The 24,374-nt window shown below is 41.3% G+C and overlaps 1 protein-coding gene across 3 annotated transcripts in view; it reads left to right on the plus strand.

The window, feature by feature from the left end:
* Positions 1 to 1,490: 1,490 nt before the first annotated feature.
* MOCS1 (molybdenum cofactor synthesis 1) overlaps positions 1,491 to 24,374 on the plus strand; it is a 32,587-nt gene continuing 9,703 nt past the window's right edge. For all 3 annotated transcript variants that reach the window (XM_066993830.1, XM_066993831.1, XM_066993832.1), the window contains exons 1-8: positions 1,491 to 1,649; positions 7,755 to 7,887; positions 8,543 to 8,710; positions 14,958 to 15,122; positions 19,932 to 19,993; positions 21,266 to 21,377; positions 21,702 to 21,814; positions 22,513 to 22,623. In XM_066993830.1, coding sequence (XP_066849931.1) covers positions 1,530 to 1,649; positions 7,755 to 7,887; positions 8,543 to 8,710; positions 14,958 to 15,122; positions 19,932 to 19,993; positions 21,266 to 21,377; positions 21,702 to 21,814; positions 22,513 to 22,623 — 984 coding nt within the window. In that variant the 5' untranslated portion in view covers positions 1,491 to 1,529. The remainder of the gene's footprint in view (positions 1,650 to 7,754; positions 7,888 to 8,542; positions 8,711 to 14,957; positions 15,123 to 19,931; positions 19,994 to 21,265; positions 21,378 to 21,701; positions 21,815 to 22,512; positions 22,624 to 24,374) is intronic.

The following is a 24,374-nucleotide window of genomic DNA, read 5'->3' on the forward strand; positions in this document are numbered from 1 at the left end:
TTAAACTTTTTTTGCAGTTGAAATGTTCACTTAATTGAACAATTATGGCATTTAATATAAGGCTAAATTCCTTTCTATATTTCAGCCGTCATCATCACTTGCTGTTTAATTAAATTCAGGAAATCCTTTAATTACAGTTATTTCTGTTCTACAGGGAAGGGTGACGCTTCATAAAGCTACTGTAAATGTAACCATCAAGCTTGCTTCTACATCTTTTGAAAATTGTAATTAAAACCAGTATTTGCCTTGTTATCTTCTCTATTGTTTTGATTTGTGTATGTTACCTTGACATCATCCCAGTGAGAGTGGTTTCATAACAGACATTTGTTCACATCACATCATTCAAGTCTGTATTCCTTCTCAGATATCTCAGCTTTAATAATAAAAAAAAAAAGTTAAATTGAGTTGAACCTTAATGTCTTCCTGTTAGCTTCCATTCAGCCTAGTAACTGAATAAAGTCTAAAGTCTGAATACTAAAGGCTGAATTAGAAGGCAGCATTATGATATAAAACAAGGATTTAAGTATAACCTGAGTAAAGATTTGAATCTGTACCAATACGTATAGCTACGTCTTGAAATAATGGCTGACACAAGCAATTACAGGGCCCAGTTATTCACGCATCAAGTACAGTACAGGTGAAGTGCTAAAGGATTAAGACTGCGATTACTGAATGCAGGATTTCTCATCCACATCTCAGCAAAGAATTGTTAATGCTTTTGTAACCATTAGTTGCAAGAGCAAATACCCTCGAGACAGTAATTTGGTAATGAAAAACCAAATAATTTAAACTGGAAGAGTAAACATAAAAGCAGCATGGTGTATAAAGGCATGAGTTGTACTTTAAGCAGCTGTAGCAATTCAAGAGCTGTAAAGTTTCAATGTCAAGAGCAATAAAAGTCATATATGGAAACGTGTCTTCTGCAAGTGTAAGTGACACAATTAGGGGAAACTTGGGGGGAACCGAGTCCTCCTTTCAGGTATGAAACAAGTTCAGAACAACTGCCTCAGGTGCGGCCTGGTACGGTGAGGCCGAGCATTGCAGAGCGCGGGCCGTTGGTACCTACTGTCCCACCCCAAGATGGGGATGGCAGGCCTTGAGACACTTCTTCATGAGGCCCCTGGCCTGTGAAAGGCTGGGTGTGTGTGGCAAAGCGTACCAGGCTGGAAAACCAAGATATTCTGTTTATGCCCCATGAAACTAGGACAGAAGTCCCATCTTTTGACAACGCCTCACACAATGTCATCAGGACTCAGACAGGACTGAGGTGGAAGGCTGTGTTTTCACTGGGAGCGTTCTCCAACTGTTGATAACTGGATTTCTGCGTTTCACTGATAACTGGATTTTGCTGTTTCTGTGTCGCTGTCACGACACACGTTGTCAGGGCTGGCCGACCGCCATCCCCCCCTGAGGGCAGCGAACTACAACCCCCGGCGTGCAGCGCGGCACCGGCGGCCGCTCCCCGCCGCCCACGTGATGGCGGGAGGCCGGTGCCGTGCCGGTGCCCCCCGAGCGGCGGCGGCGGCCGCATGGCGGCGGCGTGGGGGCGGCGCGGGGGCTCCGCGCTCCTGCGGGGGGCGCTCGGGGCGGCCCCGGGCCGCGCCTGCAGCACCGGGGCGCCTGTCAGGGCTCCCACCGGCACGGCTCAGGTGAGGGGGGGAGCCGAGGGCTGCGGGGCAGGTAGGGGAAGGTTCTCCCGGTGCGGTGCTCCGCGGGGTGGCTGGGGGGGGCTGCCCGAAAGGGTGCGGGGTGGCGGTGTGTTAACGGGCGTGGGGGCGGCGGGAGCCCCGTGTGGTCCCGGAGCGGGCTGCGAGACCGGTGCTGAGTCATTTGGGGTGGTAGGAATTAATTTGGCGTGCCACTTGGGGGGGGGGGGGGGGGGGGGGGGGGGGGGGGGGGGGGGCAGTCAGCGAAACTTGGCCACCCGTGACTGTGCCGTCGCTCCGTGTGAGGGTGACATTTCAGCCTCTTGCACCGCACCGCGGCTGGGTGCTGTCCGGACCAAAGGAGAGGTTGCACGGTGGCATTTGCTTTGCCTGAATCCGAATTAAGTGCTTCGGCAGCGCTCGGCGTTGGGGTCCGAACGGTCACACGAGCCGTGCCACGAAGGCAGCAGAGGTGGCCGGTTCTGCGCCCCCAGCCCCGCTTCAGGTCCCTCGGATCAATTTGGTCTCCTGGTGCTCAAATGCAAGAGGCGAAGCTCTGCAGAAAGGCACAGCTGTTTAACAGAAACGGAGTATGACATCCACACTGATCCCAGATGGCACTTATTGATTTTATTTTATTTTTCCTGGTGACTCCATGGCTGGCTTTAACAAGCACAAAATAAGCCAAAGCTACTAGCGACAGTCTTTGTGTCACCAGAATTGAATGCGTTCACTACTGTTCATTTATCTACTGAAAAAGTCAAACGGGTTTGTACAATGCTTTGTTGAACTCTTACTTGGCTCAGTAATCTAGAGAGCATCTTGAGTTTCTTTTTTTTTATTATTTTTCTTAAACTGTATATATTTTAATAAGTTCCGATCAGAATTACTTTTAATTACTTTCAGTAAATCAAGTCGCTCTTGCATATAGCCAGGAGTTCTTCTGGAAGAGCTCGATTACAACGCCCAGCTCTGAAACCCCTGTTTCCTTTGGGGCAGAAAGCCACAGTGGTTGGAAGCATGGAAGTGGTTGAGAGATTTGTGCGTGCGGCACAGTAACAGTGACAAGCGTGCTGGAGCGCTTGCTGATACCCTGCAGGGCATGAGAAGCAAGCCAATGCAAAAGCAAAGACTGTGCAAACTTCCTAACTATACGGTGAGACGTATCTACAAAGTTGTTTGTAAATTGTTTAGAAATGAAAGGCAGAACTTGATGAGGTGATTATTGGACTGGTTAGTCCACATGTTTGAGCCTATTAGTATTTATGATACAACTGTCAGTCTTAGAGGTGTGACTGTCATGTCGTACAGGCTGTAATCCCTTTTTTAAGACTAGATAACGCCAAGTAGCAACATGCACACTCTGAGAGCTGCTTTTCCATGCTTGTTTGGCTGTGTACAAGGGTTTTTTGAGTAATTCACAATTAACAATGGAAAGTCTGATGCCAGCCTGTCATCTTGTACATATGATGGTACATGCCCAAATGATATTATTCAATTAAAAAAAAGAAAGAGGATTATGTATTTCTACTACAGAACAGTGTATTTTCCACTACAATAACCAAATGGCATTTGTACTTCTTTATTGTAAGCTAGAAGTTTACAGGCAAAAAAAAAAAAAAAGAGGAAGAGAGGTTTCTTAAGGTAGTGGGGCTTCAGTGCAGTAACATAACATTAAGGAAATTAGCACCTCTTTTTTTTACCCCTTTGTAGATGTATAATTTCCAGTAATTGTCTTTGACATCCTGCTATGAAGCGTCCTTTCCGCTCTGCTCATGTAGATCATGTAATTCAAACACGGTTACCTGTAATTTTCTGTGATCTCAATGAAATCTTCACCGCTAGGATAAAGGGAAGAGCCCAGCTTGCATAGAGAAGACCTGATATGGCCTTTCTTCTTGGCCAGTCGTGCCTGAAACTCTCTGTGTCCTGGAGCTCCATTTTGTGGGTAGCTGGTCAAAGTCTGCGAGCAGCACTTTCTGTGCCAGAAGCCAGAACTGAAGCATGTTGTTTAGGGCCAACTGTTGTGCAGCAGCTGCAGAGCCCTCAGAAAAAACATTTGTCTTGGACTTTTCAGCTCAAACCTCATCCTGGCACTTGACCTACTTAGACCCATTTCAGCCTCTGTGGTTGTATAATTTCCAGGTTGAACAAGGACACTCTGCCACTGCTTCCCTACCCAAGACGTTAAAGGTGAGGCATGAAACAGAAGAGCTTTTGCTGAGTTGTCTCTGTGATGCTGTCCCAGAGCATGAGGCATTATAATGAAGGGACAGCGCTGGTGCATAGACCAGTGGGACTGCAGGCCGAAGGGGCCAGCAGGATTTGGCAGCAGGAGCCATGCCAATGCTGATGTAAGTGCATAGGTTCTGGTGCTCCCTGAGGCCCGTCCAGAAGAAACGTTTGCAAGCATTACTGTTTCATAGCGCACAAATATCACTGGGATAAGGTGAAGGTAGAAGGCTAGAGAAAGTTTAGTATTTGATCTTCAGCTTGATAAATAGGTGAAGTTCTACTGTCTTCCCCTTGGGTTTCACTGAGCCTTTCCAGTATCTGTCAGTTTGTGGTGGTCCTGATGGTTAATGATAATTCTAGTGGCAGCTTCCAATTTTGCTGCATTGTTAGAAGAGTTTTAGAAATTGCAGGTGAATTGACAGGTCTGAAGGGTTGACAGCTTGTCAAAATATAGCTGGTAGGTGCAGTCATCTAAGCTCTTATTCTTTCGGTACTAGTTTAGAACATAGGATTGACAGCCCAGAGAGTGAAATTACCTTTTCCTAGATCTGTTGAAGCACACTGTGACAGGGCATACTCCTTCTATGTGCAGAAGTGTCTCCTGTCAACTATGGAGAAGGGAATTAGGGGCTGGCGGATTATAACTATCCCTTTTAAGTGAAAAAGTTATGTGGTTGGACATTGATACGTTAGAATAGCTGCAGCCACCTTCTTTCCCAACTTTAGGGAACTGAATAACCCATTCCCTGTAGCCTGGGAACTGTAGCCGGCAACATTTGCTTTTTCTGTGCCCTGATGGCTCACTCAGAGGCTGCATGTGAGACTAGGTCCAGCCTCACCATATTTTACCCCTTCACAAAATCCTACTTACCCAACTGCCTGAGAGTGAGCTTCATGCTTGCCCTGAGTTACTGGGAAAGCAGCTGAGTTTTCACCCCTGACGTTTGGTCCTCCCTAAGAAATTGATTTAAAACAAAAAAAGTGGCAGTTCTGGGTACAGTGGCAGATTTGGTAATACAGGATCTGCTCCTGCTGGAGCTCAACCTGGGCACTCCTGAATTCATTATGGGCGTCTCCTAATTCCTCCTTGCTGACATTAAACTGGACAAAAACTGTACTAACAGCTTAAAAATTCCATCCTCAGTTACTCTCTCCTCCCAGACAAACCCATCTCTGTATATGACGGGAAGCTTATGAAAAGAAATTCTGGTAGCTCTGTAAAACTTCTGTTTTTAACCATTCCCGTTTTGTAAGTATCTTGCAGCTAGAGACAAAAGTTGTTATCTCCAACGGGAACTGTAAGGAATATTAACACCGGCTGCCTCGTGAGTGCCTGTTCTTTAAATACTGCTTCTTGAAAGTAAACTTCAGAGTAATTACTGAAGGTCAGTGTTATTCCGCATGTAAGTCCTTTCACTTTAGTTTTCTTGTCTGTAGCAACCACCCAGCCACCCACGTGGATGGCAGACCCAGGAACGGAAGGAACCATTGCTTCCTGCATCCCACGCCATTGAAAGTTTCTTCATGAAAATAGGAAATTACTTTAAGTACGTTATTGTCTTTGGAAAAAAAAAGTATGCTGTTTTGGCATCCATTCTATAAATTCGCTAGTTTCCCTGTCTTGCAAAGGACAGCGTGTCACTTCTTTTCTTGCCTGTAGTTCTCACTCTAAAACAGAGGGGTGGGAGGTTGACACTGTTCTGCCTTCAAGTGCTGTGGGTAAGGAAGCCTGCTCCTGCAGAAGGTGCAAAAATGAGTGACTAAGAAAGAAATAGGGGAGGAGTGTTCCTACAAGGACTAAAATCTTAATGAGAGTACTTTCCTCTTGAATATGGTCACCTTTCTAAAATGATAGGAAGCAGAACATCAGAAATCCAACCTGGTCAGAAAGCAGTGTGGTTTTCAAAGAAAATGCTGCAATGTGGATTTCAGTGAAAATACTTTTGTTATGATTTTTGAGATTGGCAGTATTTAAAATGTCTTCAGGTTTAGTCTGTTCAGGGTTTAGTTTTCTAACTGGGGAACAGCTATGGTTGAAGTCTAAATATTTAGCTGGGCTTTTCTACTGCTTGTATTCTCAGAAATTTTCAGAGTAAGTACAGAAGAACCGGCATTTCTAACAAAGTAAGTTCCCAGTTTTTGATTTCTTGGTTGGAAGTAGACCAGTAGGGAACTTGCAGACAATCCCAGGTGCCCAGGCTGCAGCAATTCCCAGTGAGATTAAAAACCATGAATTGTTCTGCCTGTGCACACATGAAAAGATTCCTGTGCAGTAGTTCCCCTACCACCTCGTGCGTATGTCTTAGAGTATGAACGTATGAGCAGTGTGCATGCCTGAGGGTTGATTGACTTTTACAGCTGTTGTCGCTGACATCTCTGGTACTGCAGAGGAGGGAAAGCCGGGCCTCTGGAGGACTGGGTTTTTACCACTTGGAGGTCTCCAGTTGTGGCTGTTGCGAAACAGAAACTGAAGGAGATTTTTCTTCTGGCAGAAGAGCAATTACTTGGAAACTAGAACCGCTGTTTTATCAGGGTTGAGCAGATGCTTTCTGGGCTCTGAGATCAGCCACTTTGTGTCTCCTTTATCTTCTCTAGCCCTTCCATGGCCAAAGTTATTCTTGGAGATCTTCTTATCTAACCACAAACCCATTTGGATCGAGAAGCGTAGTAAGTTGTTTAAAGGCTGGTGGGACGATTGTGCTGCCAAGGAAGACTGCTTCTGCTTGTAAGGTCAGCAGCAGCCGTGGTGTTGGCTCAGCTGGAGTCAACATTGCTTCAGCTGCTGGTGGCTGAACTTGGGCCTTCCCCCCAGATGACCTTTGCTGACTGACCTATGTGCTCACCACAGGTGTCCTCTGCCTTCCACCCACCCCAACTCTTAGAAATGCTTTCATAATAAAATATTTTGAGGGAAGTTACCTGGGTTATTTAACGTTATAGCTGACCGTTGGGGCAATTTCTGGACACTCTGCGGGATGAATTCCTGTGGTTGCTACTGAAGATGACCAAAGCCAGGGAGGTGTTGGCCACGGCTGTGTTTGTTTCTGCCCAGTCCCTTGGCATCGTCCCGTATTGCCAATTTTAGCATGGTTGGAGATTTCACAGGTCTGTTTTGTTCTAGATGGAAATTGTGAGTTTTGCTCAGTTAAGCAGTGTCAATACTAGTTGATGCGTCATTTTGTCCAGCTCCTCGTTCTGCATCTTAGATTTTTGTCAGAGCTTTATTTAACCCTTTACCTACTGTGGCTTATCAAGACTAGCAAGCATGATTTTGACTGGAGGTGCAGTTCTGTGGCTGAATTTTAACCTTGACTTTTATTTTTTTCTTAACTTTTTAAACACTGCTGTATCCAGAAATGGTTTGGTAGGTGCTTTGTCACTGGAGATGAAGTTCACTGTACTTCCATGAATCTTTTGTCTTTCCACTGATTTTCTTAGCTGGTTACTCAGTGTTTGTGTGTTTTTGTTGGGTTGGTGTTTTGTTTGTTTGTTTTTGTGTGTGATTGACAAGGTCACAGTGAAGGTGGTTCCTGGATCATTGGTTCTAGCAAGTGAAGAGACAAGTGATTGAAAAAGCTGCCTTCTGTTCTGCATGAAAAACCTGAAGCACCTGTGGCAAAGTGGCTATATCTTAAAATGCGCAGGGAAAATTTGTAGTACTATTCTGTGGAATTAAGTAGGGTGTGAAGATTAATCACTAAATGTCTGGGTAATTAAGAGAAACTGTTTTTTTTTTTTCTTGTGCTGCTGTCCTGATTGGGGGGGAGGGAGGATGGGATAATTATCATTTGAGTTCAAAATTAGTATTTATACATCAAGTTTGTAATGAGGATAGCTATTCAAATATTTAGCTCTTTCTTATTTTCCTTCCAGGAACTGGAAAGCTCAGGAAGAGGACGTTTTCTACTGGAACATGCTGCTCCCTTCTCTGCTTTTTTGACAGACAGCTTTGGGCGTCAGCACAACTACTTGCGAATTTCTTTGACAGAGAAATGCAACCTCAGGTGTAAGTGTCTGTTTTTTTGCATAAAGCTCTTAGGCACCAGTAGATAGAAACATTGTGTAATTGCCAAGAATTGAGTTAGAATACTTATTGCTGTATTAGCCCTGTGTTATGTTCCTCATCTTGGCAAAACAATGATACAAGATAATTAGAAACTGATTCGTGTTGAACTGCTGATAGGACGGGGAAGCAGGAACAAGCCTCAGGATCTGCCAAAGGCGGGTCTTTCATCAGACTTGGCATGGTTTGGATGATAGTGTTCATGGCTGTTTGTATACCATATCTAAAGTATGTGATAAGCATGAGAGCTCATACCTAGACAGTCCCACAATTACATCGACAAAGTCTGCAGCAATGTTCCCATTTTTGCCAGGTCAGATCGGTGTCTGTTTGAATGCAGGTATGATAGAAATAAGGTCAGTGTTTCCTTTGAAGTGGGTCTGTTTTAATTTAAAGAACCATCAAATGAGTCTCGAGTTTTCTTTTGAAACAAGGAAATTGCTTGTAAGATTTGGTGTATGGTCTTATCTGTATTTAGGAAAGGCAGAGTCAGATGACATCCGTTAAAGGCAGTTGCACTTTGTGTGTTTTGCATATCAGTGTTAGATCGACTGCTGCTGAATATTTTTGCTATATATTTCTGTATTCTTTCTTTCAGGTCAGTATTGTATGCCAGAGGAAGGTGTCCAGCTAACTCCGAAATCAGAGCTACTTACTGCTCAGGAGATAATCACCCTAGCAAGACTGTTTGTGAAAGAAGGTGTAGAGAAGATCCGACTGACAGGAGGAGAGCCACTTATCCGACCTGATGTGGTTGATATTGTAGGTGAGTCCCTAAAAAATAAGCCGTATTTCAAAGTGGCTTGCTATATATTTGTCTGCTTATACACCTATAAATATCTACTAATATAGTCCCACACCCTGAAGAGTATATGTGAAGTGGTGATGCTTTTTCCCAACACTATGAAATATAAGGTAGTTCCCATTAGAAAACATCCAATTCTGCTCTTTTGCTTGGACAGAACTTGTCACTTGTCACTTCATAATGTAACAGCTGAACTTATGCATTGCCTTCATATTCAACATCTATTAGAACACCTTGCAGTTACGCAGCGTAGGGGTGCAAAATCAAGAACTGATTCGACCAGGTTCTGATGGGGTAAGAGGTGATACATTTTAAAAACTAGAGGACAAAACAGGTTCTTTTTTGTTTTGTTTGTTTGTTTTTTGATGTCACTTGCTCATCTATGTTTAGTTAGGAATGGCAGGAATGTCTGTGCTTTTATAGTTATTGATTAAGAATGTATGCTTCAATGGAAGCTAAATTACTGGATAAACCTTTGAAGTCTATCTCCTTTTGATTTACGTTGTGTTGATTGACTGCGTCAGATTTTATCTCAAGCCAGTTGCTTTTTAACTTGTCCAAAGTATCATATATTATGGACATTACAACAGCTTGGTGTAGTAGTAATGTGTTAGATTACAGCTATGGTGGTAGGTGTGCTTTGCTGTATTGTAGGCAGTGGAACTTCTGTTTCTGCAAGTACACTCCTGTAAGTGCTGAAGATAAGGAGGGGTTAATATGGAATGCGAAGGTCTTGAGAAGTGTAGAGTTCCTACTGATAGACTGGAATTTGCTGCATGCAATAGTTGGTCTCTGTTCCTGCCCTGTTTTGTTCAGAGCAGTATACAGAGCTGGAAAAAGCATGGCTGGAGTGAGCTGGCTTGAGCTCTGCTTGAATCTCGGTTGTGAGGAGTCCCAAACCTGTACTGACTTCACCTTTTTGGAACTCTGTGGAATAGCAGCCTCTTGGGTGTTTAGCCCATACATGATAAATTATTTGTATTTAGGATTGAGAGTTCTGTGTGCCTTTTAAGAAGTATTGTGCTTGTGTTTCTTGCAATAAAAGGTGTAATTATTTTTAGCCATCTTTTTCCAGCCAAAAGGGGAGTAGACTTATAAAATTTAATAAAGCTTTTTTAGCTGGATGTATAGTGTTGGCATGAAAATGAAATGAAATCAATATCATTGTCTATTTAGTGCAGTTTTCTTTGCTAGTGCTTGTACCTTTTTGATTTATCAGCAGTAGCTGATGGCTTTTTATACTGAATACTACCACTCCAATGTTGAAGGTGTACATTGAGTAGCCAGTTGGATGCAATATAGTTCTGTCATTGCTACAATTCTGAACCATTGATATTGGAACGATCAAAAGCTTGTTTTATTTATTTTTCTGCAGTGATAGCATTTTCAAAGACTTATTTTTATGGCTAAAGGAGGGAGACAGATCTTTTTGAACCACTGGACTTTAATTATTCTGCCTGTGTTCTTGTTCACAGTTGAACTCTGACAGAATCATAGTGGTCATTTTATTAACAGATGAGAGGAAATTAGTCATCTTGAGGTAAAGGTAATGGATATTAAGATGATTGTACTGTTGCATTAGTTCGTTCTGTAATGAATTTGTATTAGCCTGGCTGTTTTTTTCTCAGCCATGTTAAAAACGTAGAAAATAAAGTCTATATACACTTACTCTCTTCTACAACTGTGTTCTGTGGTGCACATGTTTGGGATCAAGAGAAAGTTGTCAAAACTGAATAGATCACATGTAACAGCTAGGGGAAAATTCACTGAGGCAAAACAATTCCAGAAACGTTTCCTGCAAGATTTGAAGAATGCAGTTTTATTGAAGCCATATTATCACAAGATCATTACAAAACTGTACCAGAAGTGGGCACCTCAAACTCTGAAGATCTCTGTTTTGTAATAGTATCTCAAGAAATAAATGCCTTATTTTATAACCCAAGGTTATTGCAGTGTACTGCAAGCAACAAAAGAAAATGTTTGATCCATTCCGTGCCCAAGTGGCAAGAGCTATGCTTCTCTAGGAGGACTTTTCTTGGTAGTACATTCATTAAATGAGCTACTGCTGCAGGCCAAAAGCTGTCTCTATACTTTGTGCTTTCTGGTTCTTGGGTAAGAATTGAAGAAGCAAGGATTGTGCTGATTCAGGACTAGCAGAATTATAGGATTTGTGATTCCTTTAACAGGCTGGTAGGAAAAACTTGGCTGACATAGAAGGAAGCTGAGGCACAATCAGAAGTTCTGCTTTTTTTTATCTAGTGATTCTATGAGCGTCTTTGAATTCGGTATTTAGTCTCAAATATGAGCTGTAGCAGATTACACAGTTCTACTGTACTCTAAAAAGCCTACTTCTAGTTATATAGGAAGAAACAGCTGGGCTTAAGATTCAAACTCTATCGTCAAGAATTTGAATTCTTCAGGTTTTCTGAAACAGTCTGAGATTTAAAATATTAACAGAACCTGGGGTGGTGCTATTAATTTTCATGTTGCTGTGCTGTAATGCCCATATTTCCAACCACCTTGTTTAATGTCAACTTGCCCTTGCAGGACTGTTACTTTTTTATTTGTTTTATAACTCTTTGAAATATGTCTCCATTGTTAAGGTGTCATTACCCCGGTCAGGTCTTTCTGACTTCAGCAAGCTTGCTGATAAGATCAGTGTATAGAATTTTGGCACATGCAAGTCTGTTTGTGGCTTTTCATGGCTCTGACCTACATTTCTTTTTTGTTGGAGTGCCAAGAAGTGCAAAATATTCTACGCTGTTAATTGTATGTTGGAGTAAATGAATTGCTCCTCCTAGAGGCTCGTTGAAGACTCCTAGCATTTGCCATAAGTGATGGCCCTCTAACGCCAGTCTCAGTGCTCTTGTATGAAAGTAGTTTACATAGTAAATAGTGTCAAATGATAATATTTTTGAAAATCTGAAGGCCCACAATATTGGAAAAAATGGTTAGTAAATGCTTACTGTGGTCTTCATTTATTAGTATCATACAGGAAAATGTTCAAACTAGTGGAACGTCAGCTTTAGAATCCCAGAATGGTTAAAAACCAAAACCTAGCCATGATAAGATTGTAGTAGCAAAATCACTGACCATTTCACTCTAAATTTTCATTAAAATGAGTATTCACACATCAACGGATTTACTTTTAACTGTGTATTACAATATTACATGTATATGAACAAGAAAAAAGATATTTAAAACAGTCTTTCTAAGACTCATGGGTTTATTGCCCAAAAGCATACATTAGACTGTAAAAACTGAAGGTTTCAAAATTGCGTTATTGGCTTGTTTCTAATGTTTCCTAGAGTATGGATATTCAAGTCCCAGCCACGTCTGTCATTGCAGATGGTTTATGGAAGCTAGCTGCAATGCCTTAGGTGGTGAATTGCATTGAGATTTGAGCTAGGTTTGTTCTCAGCAAGCATCTCTCTTAACCATAAATGATGTGTGGAACACCAATAAAGCTCATGAATATTAATGCTAGGTTATTACTACCATATTTTCCTCGTTCTCAGACTCGAGCTTTTTGTTGCTATTGTTTCAGTGAGCAAAAGTGATTTGAAGGTACTGTAGGAGAAGAGGCCGTTGAGAGGCCGTCTACAATTCCTTCAGATTATTGCAAGTCACCTTTTACTGCGTGCACATACATAAGCTCTGATTCAGCAGCTAATGCTTGCTGAAAGCCCTATCACTTCCTAGTGACTGCCAAAACCACGTACGTTTGTTTGAGACTTTTCTGAAGCGGCTGATAGTGGAATGTGGAATCTATCTCCCTTGGGGTACTCTAAACTTAAATTAGCTCTGGGCTTAACCTGTGAGAGCTGTTTATTATCGTCTGAGAAGTGCAGCTCTCCACTGACAAAATCATTTTCCAGGGCGGGCTTTTTATAGTAGCATACATATTTCCAGAGTGATGCTGTGCAGGGTAGATTTGTTAATGCACATATTAGGAGATAAAAATACCTTTTCTGGGCTCAGTCAGGAGAAATATAATTGAATAAACTGCTGGAGGAGAATATATAAGAAACTCATGTGTTTAAGGAGATGCTTCTGATTTTAACTGAAAACGTAAATGTAAAAGGCTTTGCTTGATGGCTTGAGCTGCACAAATAAGTTTTTATCTTCATGCTATTGAATTATAGCATCTGTTCTGTTTCCTGTTCTACTTGATAGTTTTATGGATTGCATTTGCTTATACTGATTGTGGCTAAAGCACTCAGCAACAAGACTTAAACAGGTAAAAGGTGAGTTACAACATTATGAAATCTCTTTAATCCGTTTTGAAATTAGAGGTCAACAACAACAAGAAGAAAAGCAACTGCAGATGTTCCACTTGCCTAAACAGTGTAATGAGTGGTTCATTTTAACCTGTTGGTCATAGTGCTAAGTCTCCATCTCCAGTTTCTCGTAGTTGGGTTCTATCCAAATTATTACAGATGGTTCTGCATATTAGTGTATTTCCAGTGCCTCATCCTATATCTCATCCTGGCGTGGGAGGAAGAAAATGCATTGATGAGAGCTGCTGCCTGCACTAAGTGACCTAAAGAGCTCATGCCTTTTTTTAAAAAATTTTCCATTTTAAGGCTGCAGCATGGGTTTGGTTTTATTCTATGCCTTTATGCGTTTTACATTTCTAGCAGTGAAGCCTGTATGGCAGCTAGTTTTTTCTTCTCTCTTAGGAGTTTAAGCATTTTGTGTGTTCTGAGGCTGTAAATAAAAGTAGTGGTGTTCGTGTCCTTTCCCCTGACTGTAGAGTGTATCCCATCCTGTCAAAAAGACAAACCTACTAAAGTTAGCTAGTGCTAAATGATTTTTTTGCAAACTTAGGCCAATAGCACTTATCCTCCAGGAGAGGGTTATTCTCGGTCAATGGGGAGGATTTTGCAAGGTGAGTAGAAGCATGCCAGAAAAAATCAGTTCTCAGTAAAGACTGCTCTTCTGTTACGACAGTAGGCTCTAAATATCTTTACAGGGCTCTTAATCATGATGCAAAATGCTGCTGCTGTAAGCTTCGGCATCCTTGGTGTCATTGTGCTTGTCCCTTTCCAGACTTCTGGGCCAAGCTTAGGCTGAATGCTTTTGAGAGCAGCTGGGAAATGAAATAAAGCAGAAGTAAAATCCCTATCAGCATGAACAAATAGAGGTAAAATAGGCAGTGAAGAAGGGACTGTGAAATATTTGTGTTGTAACTAAAGCTGCCCCAAGAATAAGGGTTCTTAAAATATTTTTCATGTAATTAGAGTTGGCGCTATGAGAGAAGGGAGGAGGAGGGAAAATAAGAAAAGAAAATGACTGCTTTGGTTATGCTTCCGCGAGTGGTTTTTGAGGTTTAGGATTTTTTTTCCTATTAGTTCTTGTACTGATAACTGGGGGTTTGAAAGACTGCCTTCTGGAAATCTGATATGCTGAGGATTTCCTCAACTAGTTTATGAGGAGGCAGCTATTTTTTAATCTCATGCTGTTAACTGTTTCTTTTGTGGTTTTCTTTTGTTTTGAGTGTCTTGCATTAGCCCTCTTCAATTGGCTGGGGTGCCTCTGTGGGTAATGGAAAGATTTCAGTTGTCAAGTGCAAGTGCTTTTGTCCACTGGATGTTGCTGCATCAGATTCTCTCTAACGGTCTGATATGCTGACCTTTTTTTGTCTGCTTGGGAGTATACATGCTATTTCTTTCAGCAGTTTAAAGTCGCTACTGCTGGCAGCTACCTCTAGGTTAGGACTGTTTTTTCTGAAGCATAACAGGGTAAATGTTGCTACATAAATGCAGCTAGTTGCAGGTGCCAAGTGTGAAAGGGATGGCTTATTACTATTATTATTATTATTATTATTGTTACAGAGCACAGAATTCAGTTTTCAGGGCTAGATTGAGGAAAAGGTGGTAAAGGAGATCAGAGGCCTTCTAACACTGAAGTAGCTGTTTAAGAAACAGAACAAAATCAGTGTGTGTTTTCAGTGTTCTTTATAACCAGTTTTGCTTACAACAAACTGCTGTCGTTTATACCTTCTGAAATGGGTTTGTGTTAAAATGGGTCTCTTAAACCAGCACAGCTGGACAAAGGCTGAAATGCTGGTGTCCTTGGTTTCCACACACCCTCAGTGAATTCCTTTGTTTCATAAATCTTTTGGATTTTTCCGTGTATCTTACAGTTGAATTAATACGTTTTCTAAAATGTTCCTTTTATTTTTCTTTGTGTTTTGTTTTCCTAGGTCAACTGAACAAGCTAGAAGGGCTGAAAACCATTGCCATCACAACCAACGGGATCAACTTAGCCAGGCTGCTGCCCCGACTGAAGGAGGCAGGCGTGAATGCCGTTAACATTAGCCTGGATACTTTGGTCCCAGCTAAATATGAGTTCATTGTCCGGAGGAAAGGTATAGGCTTGTCACCTAAGGCAATGTTGTTAACACTTGTAGTAATGTTGTGAGTTGCTTTGTATGTCTTTCACACTCAGTTGTTTTGGGAGAGAAATGAGTTACTATCGTTTTGAGGCTAGGGAAAACAACCTCCATGAGCAATTTTGATGGTGACTTTCTTTCTACAGCCCTTAGAGAAGCAGAGCCTCTTCAGTCAGAGCTGGTAGAGGCAGAGAGGCTCAGCTCAGCAACAGGCAGCGGGACTGTGCCTACAGCTGCCAGTAACTGTCTGAGTAACGTTAATGGAAATTAAGAGGACTCTGCAAATCTTGTGCTGGTCTCATGCCGCTGTTCTTTAACGCCGTTCAAAGAGCAGGTTTTCCCGCTATAGCAGCCAAGGACTAATATGCCACAAAAATTAATTTTTTTGTCACAAATTTTGTCAGCAGTTTCTGAAAGTTATGTTTGGGATGTGCCAGCTGTGGTTTCGTTAGTGCTGTAGGGAACACCACTAATCATAAGATTTTAATAGGACTAAAAGTAAAGTGTGCCTGAGTTCATTTGAGGAGGGATGCTAGCTTTGTAACTTCTCTCTGATTGACCTAGTAATTCCAGATACAGTTTCAAAAATGCTTAGATGTGTCCAGTGTTACCCATTCTTGTTTAAATGAATCCTAAAGTTCCTCATGAAGTTCAGCCATAAATGTTTGGGCTTCTTTCCAGCCTAAAACTGATACGGTTTTGTATCGTTCTGTTTCTGTGTAGTAATGCAACTTTGTCAGTCTGTGAACTAGTAATTCAGACAAAACTTCCAGGTAGCCACTAGATGGTGCAACAACCTAAGCTAAGTGTATGTGACAAGAGCTGAACAAATCTGGGATGCTGTGAGAAGTAATTTCAACATTTCACAGAATCACTCCGCTATCAAATTGAATTTCTGCTGACAGGTGTAGAAAGGGGTTCTTGTCTACAGTCTCTCTGGGAGTGCTTCTTCAGGTTTCTACTTCACGGTGCAGAAATCTGTTCCTGTCACAAATCTGACTGGAACTGTATCCTTCCAGCTTAGGCTGTTTTATTAATGTGATTGTGTCATGGCATAATTGGCATGCAGAGAAATATCTGGCAGTGTCTAATCACAAGCAGGTGTTGACTGTGCTCTTTTCCTCTGCTCTCTGCATTTGAATGTTACCTGATTTGTGACATTTACTGGAAACAGGCCCTTCATTGCTACTGCAGTGGCAAATATTTACTTACGTAAATGTTCTCTTCTTCCCCTCTTTAAAGAAAAAAGGGCTTTAACCACGAAGAGTAAAATTGCTCACATAAATAGCATAGAGAATGAACAGGGAAACTTCTGAGTCAGTATTTTTTTAAAGAGGAAAATAAAGACTCCAAATCAGATACCTTTTTTTTTTTTAGTAAAGATCAGGTAAAAACAAGTGGTAAAAACATTGCTGAGTGGTTTTATATATTTCTTTTCCTTTTGTTAAGGGCTGAAATTATGTAAAAAATATTTTTAATTGTTTTTGAGGGTTTTTATTTAATAGGAGATTTCCAAGTATGGAATGAGCAGAGAATAAAGCGTCTGCCGTACTGTGCTACCCTGTCTTGTGTGGCAGTTCCAGAGGCTTCGGGATATAGCTGTATTAAGGTGAGAGGGATTCCTGGTCATAGACTCCAACAGTCCAGTAATTTCTGGGGAAGGCAAAGGTGTCGTCTAAGTGGAGCTACCCAGGAACTCAAGAAACTTGAAATAATTTTTTCTGCTCCTCTGGAAACTCATTCTAAGGTTTTGATTTTGTATCGTTAATGCAGGTGACCTGCATTACACCTGTTTTTATTCCCAAATGGTTGGGGTATAGAGAACAGCTGTGAGATGATCAGAGAGATCACTGATGAGTGAAAACAAGCTAGAGGACCATAACATTTCTGCTATTCCCTATCTACTACATTCCAAGGGATGAACAAATGAAAAATATTTGGCATTGCATGAAGTCAGTCTAACCTGCTTCACAGCCTGTCCCCTCTTTTTGTTCAGTACAAAGAAAATGAGATGATATTTTACTGTAATTAGATCATTAAACATTGGCTTGAATCCTTTGTTCTTGCAAGGATGAAATGTTGGGAGGTGTTGTCCCACATGGGATAGTTCTGGATGTGGTGAAGAATCTCTGCAGAACCCTGCTTACAAGCACCGTAACTGTGCTAAAGTTGGCCAAGGTTATGCTTCAGAAGAAATCTGAAAAGATGAAAATACTGAAAATTTTTATTGGCTGGAGCAGGGGGTGGGTTGTAATTTTGAACTGTGAAACAAAAGGTTGAGAACTTTTTCTGTGTCTGGACAGTCTTTCCTGACACAATGACATCTACTATTCATTTCTGCTCTCAAGTTTTGAAATATTTCAGATTTATTCTGTTTGCAATTCCATTGCCACATAAGGATTTTGATCGAGAAGGGAAGCTTCATCAAGTACTTTGTGGCAATACAAATAAACTCTTAACAGCTTTCCATAAAGAAAAATAGAAAACAGTCAACTTTAAAATATGAAATACAGTTACGAATTTATTTCTTACTCCATCAAATTTTTATTTTAAATAATTACCCTGCTCCCTAAATCTTTCAGTGGAAACAAGCTCATAATGGTTGTTAATCAAAATAGGGTTTTTTTGGTAGAGGTTTTTGACAGTTGTTACAAACAGCATTCTTGTGCTAGAGTAGTAAGAGGTAAGAGACTGAACTGGTTAGAACATTAATTTGGATGCATTGCAAGCTGTAGTCTTCTTCCATACCTTTACATGCCTACTTGTTTGGGGTTTTTGATGCTCGCTAGTGACTGCTTTCTGTCCTTTTTAGTTGATTTCAGTTTCACCTTTCTGCAACCCTGAAGTTGCACATAAGGTTTTCTGAGCTGTTGCAGAGCTTTTTGATCCCATTCGTGGCTCTGGGATGCGCTTACAGCAAGGTGTCATCTCTTGTGCCATATTCAGCTCACAAACTTGTTTAATTGGAAGTAAAGCTTCCACCAGCGCTGCAGACTTCCTGGGTGTATGCAAGACAAGTAGGTGATGGAGAAGGGTGACAAGTTATAACTTCAAACAGTTGTTTGCAATAGTTAACTTTACTGTCCCCTCCTTGCTCTTCAGCTCTTTTTGGATCCAGGAGTAGCATTGTGACCTGTTCATAAAATAGTTAGCGTCTTCGGTTTTCCCGTGTCCGTGCTTGATATCTTTACCAACCAGGAAGCAGTTAAGTGAAAGCTACGTGTCTCTCCTTTTTGTTCTGATCTGGAACACATCCAGTATTACGTACACACAGATTATTAAGTGAGCTATTTTTACTGAAGCTATGATCTTCTCACCAAAGAACCTGAATTTCCACTAGATAAGAGATAGGGAAAGGAGGGTGATGGACCTACCCATGAAAAGGTACGAATAGCAACAGTACAGGGATTATCAGCACAAGCTTCTAAAAGATACTGCCCTTTTGCTAGCATATGTAAACTGTTTGCTGTTGGAGGCTACAGCTGTGGGAGGAGTTGCTCAGTCTCATACAGTGGTTTGTCACCTGAGGTTGGAGTGCAAAAGAGGAAGGGTGCTCAGTCTAGTACATAACTGGTTAGGAGAGATGTTCACAAACACAATGCTAGCAGCTGTACACATCCACTCACCAGAAACGTACCCAATGGTCAGTAGCTTTCTATTTCATTCTTGCCACTATCACTTTGTCTCTCTGCCACCTGGTGAGTGTGGCAGGGAAGGAGTGATATGTCAAATCTAAAAGTGATAACTCAATGAAAGGTCTTAACTTTAAAGTTGACAGAAGGTGTGGTTTGAATGAGGTGATTAAGAGGTTTCCCTAAAGGCCTTTGGAATCGTGAAATTACGTACCTCCTTTTTTTTTTTTCCTTCCCTGTTTAGGACGTGCATGTAAGGGGAGAAAGTACTTGCTGTTAATTAACTCTATCTCTGTGTCTGGGAGCAGTTGACAGGTATAGACCATGCTAAAGGGTAGTGTGAGTCTGGGCACTTCATTCCTTGAAGTCACTGCAGCTTTTGACGTATTTAATTTGTTTTCAAGGGTCAAAGGCCGACTGAGTTGCTTTCCTAAATGCTCTGGCCCATGCCCCCCCACATCGTGGTCACCAAATCCACGTTTGAAGTAGTCATAAAATGATGATCCTGTAAAACACTGCTTGTGAACTCTAAAGGATCGTCAATAGCTTTGGGAAGCCAATTTCATCTGTAGATAGGGATGAACAGGGAACTGGGGGGCTTTTGTTTGTTCCTAACTCTGCTCCTCCCCACGTGCACTTTTAGAAAGATCCTTTTAAATTAATTTAGCAACGCTGTAAGTATCTGATTTAGACCAGTGAGATTCTGTTGTTTTAGCAAAGACACATGTGCAATTATTATCAAATAAACATGAATTTAGTATTCTTTCTTCATTGCATCTGGAGGCAATTCACAAATGTTTGCCACTCCCTTTAAGAAGGACATAAGACAAGGCAAAGCTGAAGTATGGGGAACTGGAGAGTCATATGTTAATGATATATGGATGTCCAAAAATGCAAAAAAGCATCCCAATATTTTTGACACAAATTACTAGTTAAAAAAATCAATCTCACTGACTTGACCACAGTAACACTGGCAGCCTTTAGGGGAGGGAGAGTGTTTCCCTAAAAAATCTCTGTACTTGCAGCTCTTCTTACTTTTAAAGCCATACCTTCTGAATTGGATTGTTTTTTATTTGTCATCCTTTTGTCCACTACCTTCTTTTGCGTTCTGTTTTTATACAAGAAAAATGATTTTATCCCTTCTGTATCTTAGGCTTTCACAAGGTAATGGAAGGAATCCACAAAGCTACTGAACTTGGCTACCGTCCTGTTAAGGTAAAGGCAGTGCTTATTTACTCTGAACTGTTGTGTTACCGTAACTTGTGATAAAAGTTACAGCTCACCTGATGAGGAATTTGTTCCCCCCCACACCTCTCTGAATAATTTTTGGTAAGTCTGAAGATCACATCACGAGGTGATGGGGAAATTCATATTATCCGAGGCAGCTGAGGATACGGGTTCACGCTGCCACAAAGCCCATTCATTGACTGCCTAGCTGCAGGCTCCAGGGTGGTCCTGCTCTGTGCTTACCTCCTCCTACCCCCTCTGTTGAGTTGGCATTTGTCTGACCCAGCCGTGAACTTTGCCAAGGGAGTTAACAGGCAGAAAACAACCCTGCGGAAAGACATAAATTTTCTCCTGGTTTATCTCCTTCGGCTGCTCACAGCAGACTCTGAGGAGTGCTGGTGTGAGAGACAGGCAAAGGGAGTTCTGCTTTGGGGTGCAGGTAGAGCTGCTTAACTGTAATGTGAAACTTCACCTAACTCAGCTGTTTGCAGTTCTGCAGCTGTGGTTCCCCTCTGTTTCACCAGTGTTTTGTAAGATCAAATATGTGTAAGTAGCTTAGGCTATAGAGCTATGAAAAACTTGAAATTAAACTAGGTTTTAGGCTTTTCCTGCAAGACTGTAAGAATTATGGCATTCTACACTTGTCTGCCTTGCTAACAGGGAGTATTTTAGTAACTTCAATTGTCTGTTTTTCTTCAGATAAAGTGGAGAGAACCTGAGGCTCTTCATGATCTTGGAGGTCTTTTTCAACCTTTATGATTCTATGACTGTGCATGACGATAGCGAAAAAAGCTTAGTTTTAACATCTCTTTGGAGGGAGGCATAGCTAGCTGTCCTGCAGCCTATGAGTGCGGAGTGCTCTGTGAATTTATCCTGGTCTGGGGCATTTTCCTGTGCTCTGCCAAAAAGAGCGCTATAGAAGCTCCCCTGCCAGTGCTTTTACAGAAGCTGTACAGTGTAGTACTGGGGAGTGAAGCTGTCGTTTTAGACAGCAAATCTGTCATGCATTAGATGGCTAAGACAGCCTCTGTGTTATGTAGCTTTAACTAGCATGGCAAAAATTGTTAGATTGGATGCAAAAAAATATAGAAACAATTGCCTATACCATTTCAGTCCTGACAACTTCTCTATTCATTTTTTCTTTCAAAATAAATTGTTCTTTCTATCTACGTTGTGTTCTGCCAGGACTACAAAGCCTTCTGTAAAACGTAAGGAAGTCATGCTCTGCTCGCTAATATCAGGTGTCTGCTTTTCCTGCAGGTAAACTGTGTGGTGATGCGAGGCTTCAATGAGGATGAACTGCTGGGCTTTGTGGAGTTCACAAAGGATCTTCCCCTGGATGTGCGGTTCATAGAATACATGCCCTTTGATGGTAAACAATCCTCTGAGATTTTTTGTGGCATGTGGTGTGCCATGGGTATATGTGAATTCGCTTGGGGCTATTTACTTCTTGGGCTTGTCTCCAGAAGTTCTGATGAGCTCCTTTGGGGAATTAGGAATTGCCTTAAGTTTTATGTTGTTTCTTTTACAGCTTGTGTGTCTTCCCGGGGTATGTTGGAGAAGGATTAGTATCAGGATTACTTGGGACTGGGATGCCTACAGGGAAAACTGAGAGTTGTGGAGAAATGTAAAGGTGGTTCTTTTTTAATTAAAATACAATCCACGATCTAAAGTTATGCTGTTTTGTTAATTCTAGGCAATAAGTGGAACTTCAAGAAGATGGTGAGCTACAAAGAAATGCTTGACACAATTAAACAGCGATGGCCTGAATTGGAGAAATTGCCCTGTGAAGCTTCCAGCACAGCCAAGGTGGGGATAGACAAAGAACATATGAAATGCACCCCTGCTCTTTCCCCTCTCCCTGCCCCACATTACTTAATTCTGACAAGTTCAGCATTTATATTTGACAAGCAAAGTTGTTTTGTTTTAATTAAAAAAAAAAAAAAAAAGCTGAGCGTAGTAATTGTGGGATTTTGGTGGGATGAATGCCTGCATGTGGTTTGGCTCCTACTTAAAACACTGGTCATAATCTTTACCTGTAGAAACACAATGAGTTCACTAGATGCCTTGGAAGGATATAAAGAATGGCAGGATTATATCCTGTATTCACAGCTTTTGAAACTTCTGGCAGTCCAAGTTTGTGTGTCTGAATAAACATTAATAAGCCTGATGAACCAGTTGTTCAGTGAAATAACATTGCTTTGGAGTGTGCAGTGTCACATTGCGAATTTCTAGCCTATGTGAAGCTGTATCTCATGTCTGAGTAAGAAAATTCATTTTAGCATCACCTACCAGTTGATAACTACAAGAGCAAATGTAACAAGTTTGTGAATTCCTAGGAGAAAGGCAAGGGCAGAATAGACTGGAACTCCTGACAAAGCTGACTTTGTTTTTTTGTCTTGCGTGACCTTAGAACCAGTGAAGTGTCTTCTGGTCTTTGGGCACATATAGCTTTTAAAAATGAGGAGTCTAACATAAACTTTTTTTTCTCCCCTGCATTTCTTTAGAGTTATAAGGTGCCACATTTCCAGGGACAAATCAGCTTTATCACCTCCATGTCCGAGCACTTCTGTGGATCCTGCAATCGGCTGAGGATAACAGCAGATGGGAACCTGAAGGTTGGTGGTGAAACACGGTTCTCTTTTTGCTTTCGTGAAGCTAAACTGGTGTTGAAATTTTTCCCTCAAAAGTAGCAGGGATATAAGGTAGCTGGTAATAATTAAGCATCTTTCCTTCTGAACTCCAGCTTATCTGTCCTTCGGTTTGTTGCAGTATGTGTTCCTGTTCAAGTTTCCTGGGCTGTTAGGGAAATGTTACGTCACATTTTTTGGTTTCTGTTTTGCTAACATAGCTAACTTCAGTTGTAAAACATTGGTTTCAAGGCCAGTAAATATAAACATTTATTTAAATCTTTGATTCAGAATCATCTTAAACATGTGACAAGCAGATGATTTCCCACTTAAGAGAGAAAAATAAAGATCCAAGCAGCTGTTAGGGCTTGGATTTTGTGTTCCCCAAGGATCCTGTCCTGTTTCACCAAACATCATCTTGGAACTCTTCTCATTCAAGAGCAGGCTGTACATTTGCTCAGCGGCTGTAGAAAGGGGTGGGATAACCGTTTCCTGCCACGTTAAAACTGGCAGTTTCTGAGGAAAAATTAAAGTTTTCAATTAAAAATTGGCAATTACACATTGTCACCTGATATTGACAACAGCTGTGCCGCTGTCTAATGTCAGATGACCGAGGCAGCCTGAAGGCCCAATGAGCTTGGGTTATGTAAACTTTTCAGGCTGTCTATGTGTGGACATGGAGAGAAAGAAAGAAAATCTCCATAAAGCTTTTTCTTCTATAGACCAGACCTCTTCAAAACTCTTTAGTTTGAGGTAACTGAGGAATACTTCTAAAAGATGACATGCAGTAATAATAGAACCGAACCTTAGCTGCATGACAGAGAACAACAGAGCCCTAAAAATAGAACTAGAAGGATGATGAATTGAGGTTTGTATGGAAAAGCAGACTGATGAGGTCTGGAGAGAGAGCAGGGGAAAGAAAAGAGCAGCTATCCTATAAACTGGAGCCAGACTATGAGAGTTGATAGTCAAAGAAGTGCTCTGCTGCATAATATCGGCATTTGCCAGCATGGAATCTGCTCGGTTAAAGGAGAAAAAGAACTAAATTTAATAAAAGCTCACTGTCTATTTTAGATAGGGTTGTGTCAGTAGATCCTCTTTTTTGAAGAAGTCAGGCTTGTGTAGTCAAGCATGACTGTGAAAGGTAGCCATGCTTATCAGTGGGTTACTGTTTCAGTTTTCTGTCACTCTTTTTATTTTTAACTTACTGGTTCACTTCAATGAGACTTATTGGAAGGGTTTTATACAGGCTATATACACTTCTCTGTCCCACTTTCTTAAAATAAATGAGTTGTCTCAGGTGGTGAGCTCAAAAAACTATTACTAGACTGCTTCACCCCCAAAAAGAGACTCTTAAGCAGCAGGTGAGTGATGTTAAGGGATTCATAATTCCCATTTAAATTTCCAGGTTAACTGTCCTTTTTGTTTTTTTGTCTTCCACCTCTCTGAGGGTATGGTGTATTGATTCAAGACCAATTATTGAGCAAAAATGTGTAATCAGTTTTCTAGTGCTCCGTTGAGGGTAATGGCACAAGGTTTTGATGATGCAGTCACATCTTAAAAGTTACAAAAGACATGTTTATATTGCTCTTCTTTAAAATGACTGCTGTAATTAAAAACTGAATCCCCAAAGTGACTCATGGTTTAGCATTAGGATCAGCATGGACATGTGTTCAGAAACCACTCAGCATCTAAAATCTGAATCCAAGAAAGGACGTGGTTGTTGGCTTCATTAGTAA

This window comes from Anser cygnoides, chromosome 3, assembly GCF_040182565.1.
Source record: "Anser cygnoides isolate HZ-2024a breed goose chromosome 3, Taihu_goose_T2T_genome, whole genome shotgun sequence".
Taxonomy (NCBI): Eukaryota; Metazoa; Chordata; class Aves; order Anseriformes; family Anatidae; genus Anser; species Anser cygnoides.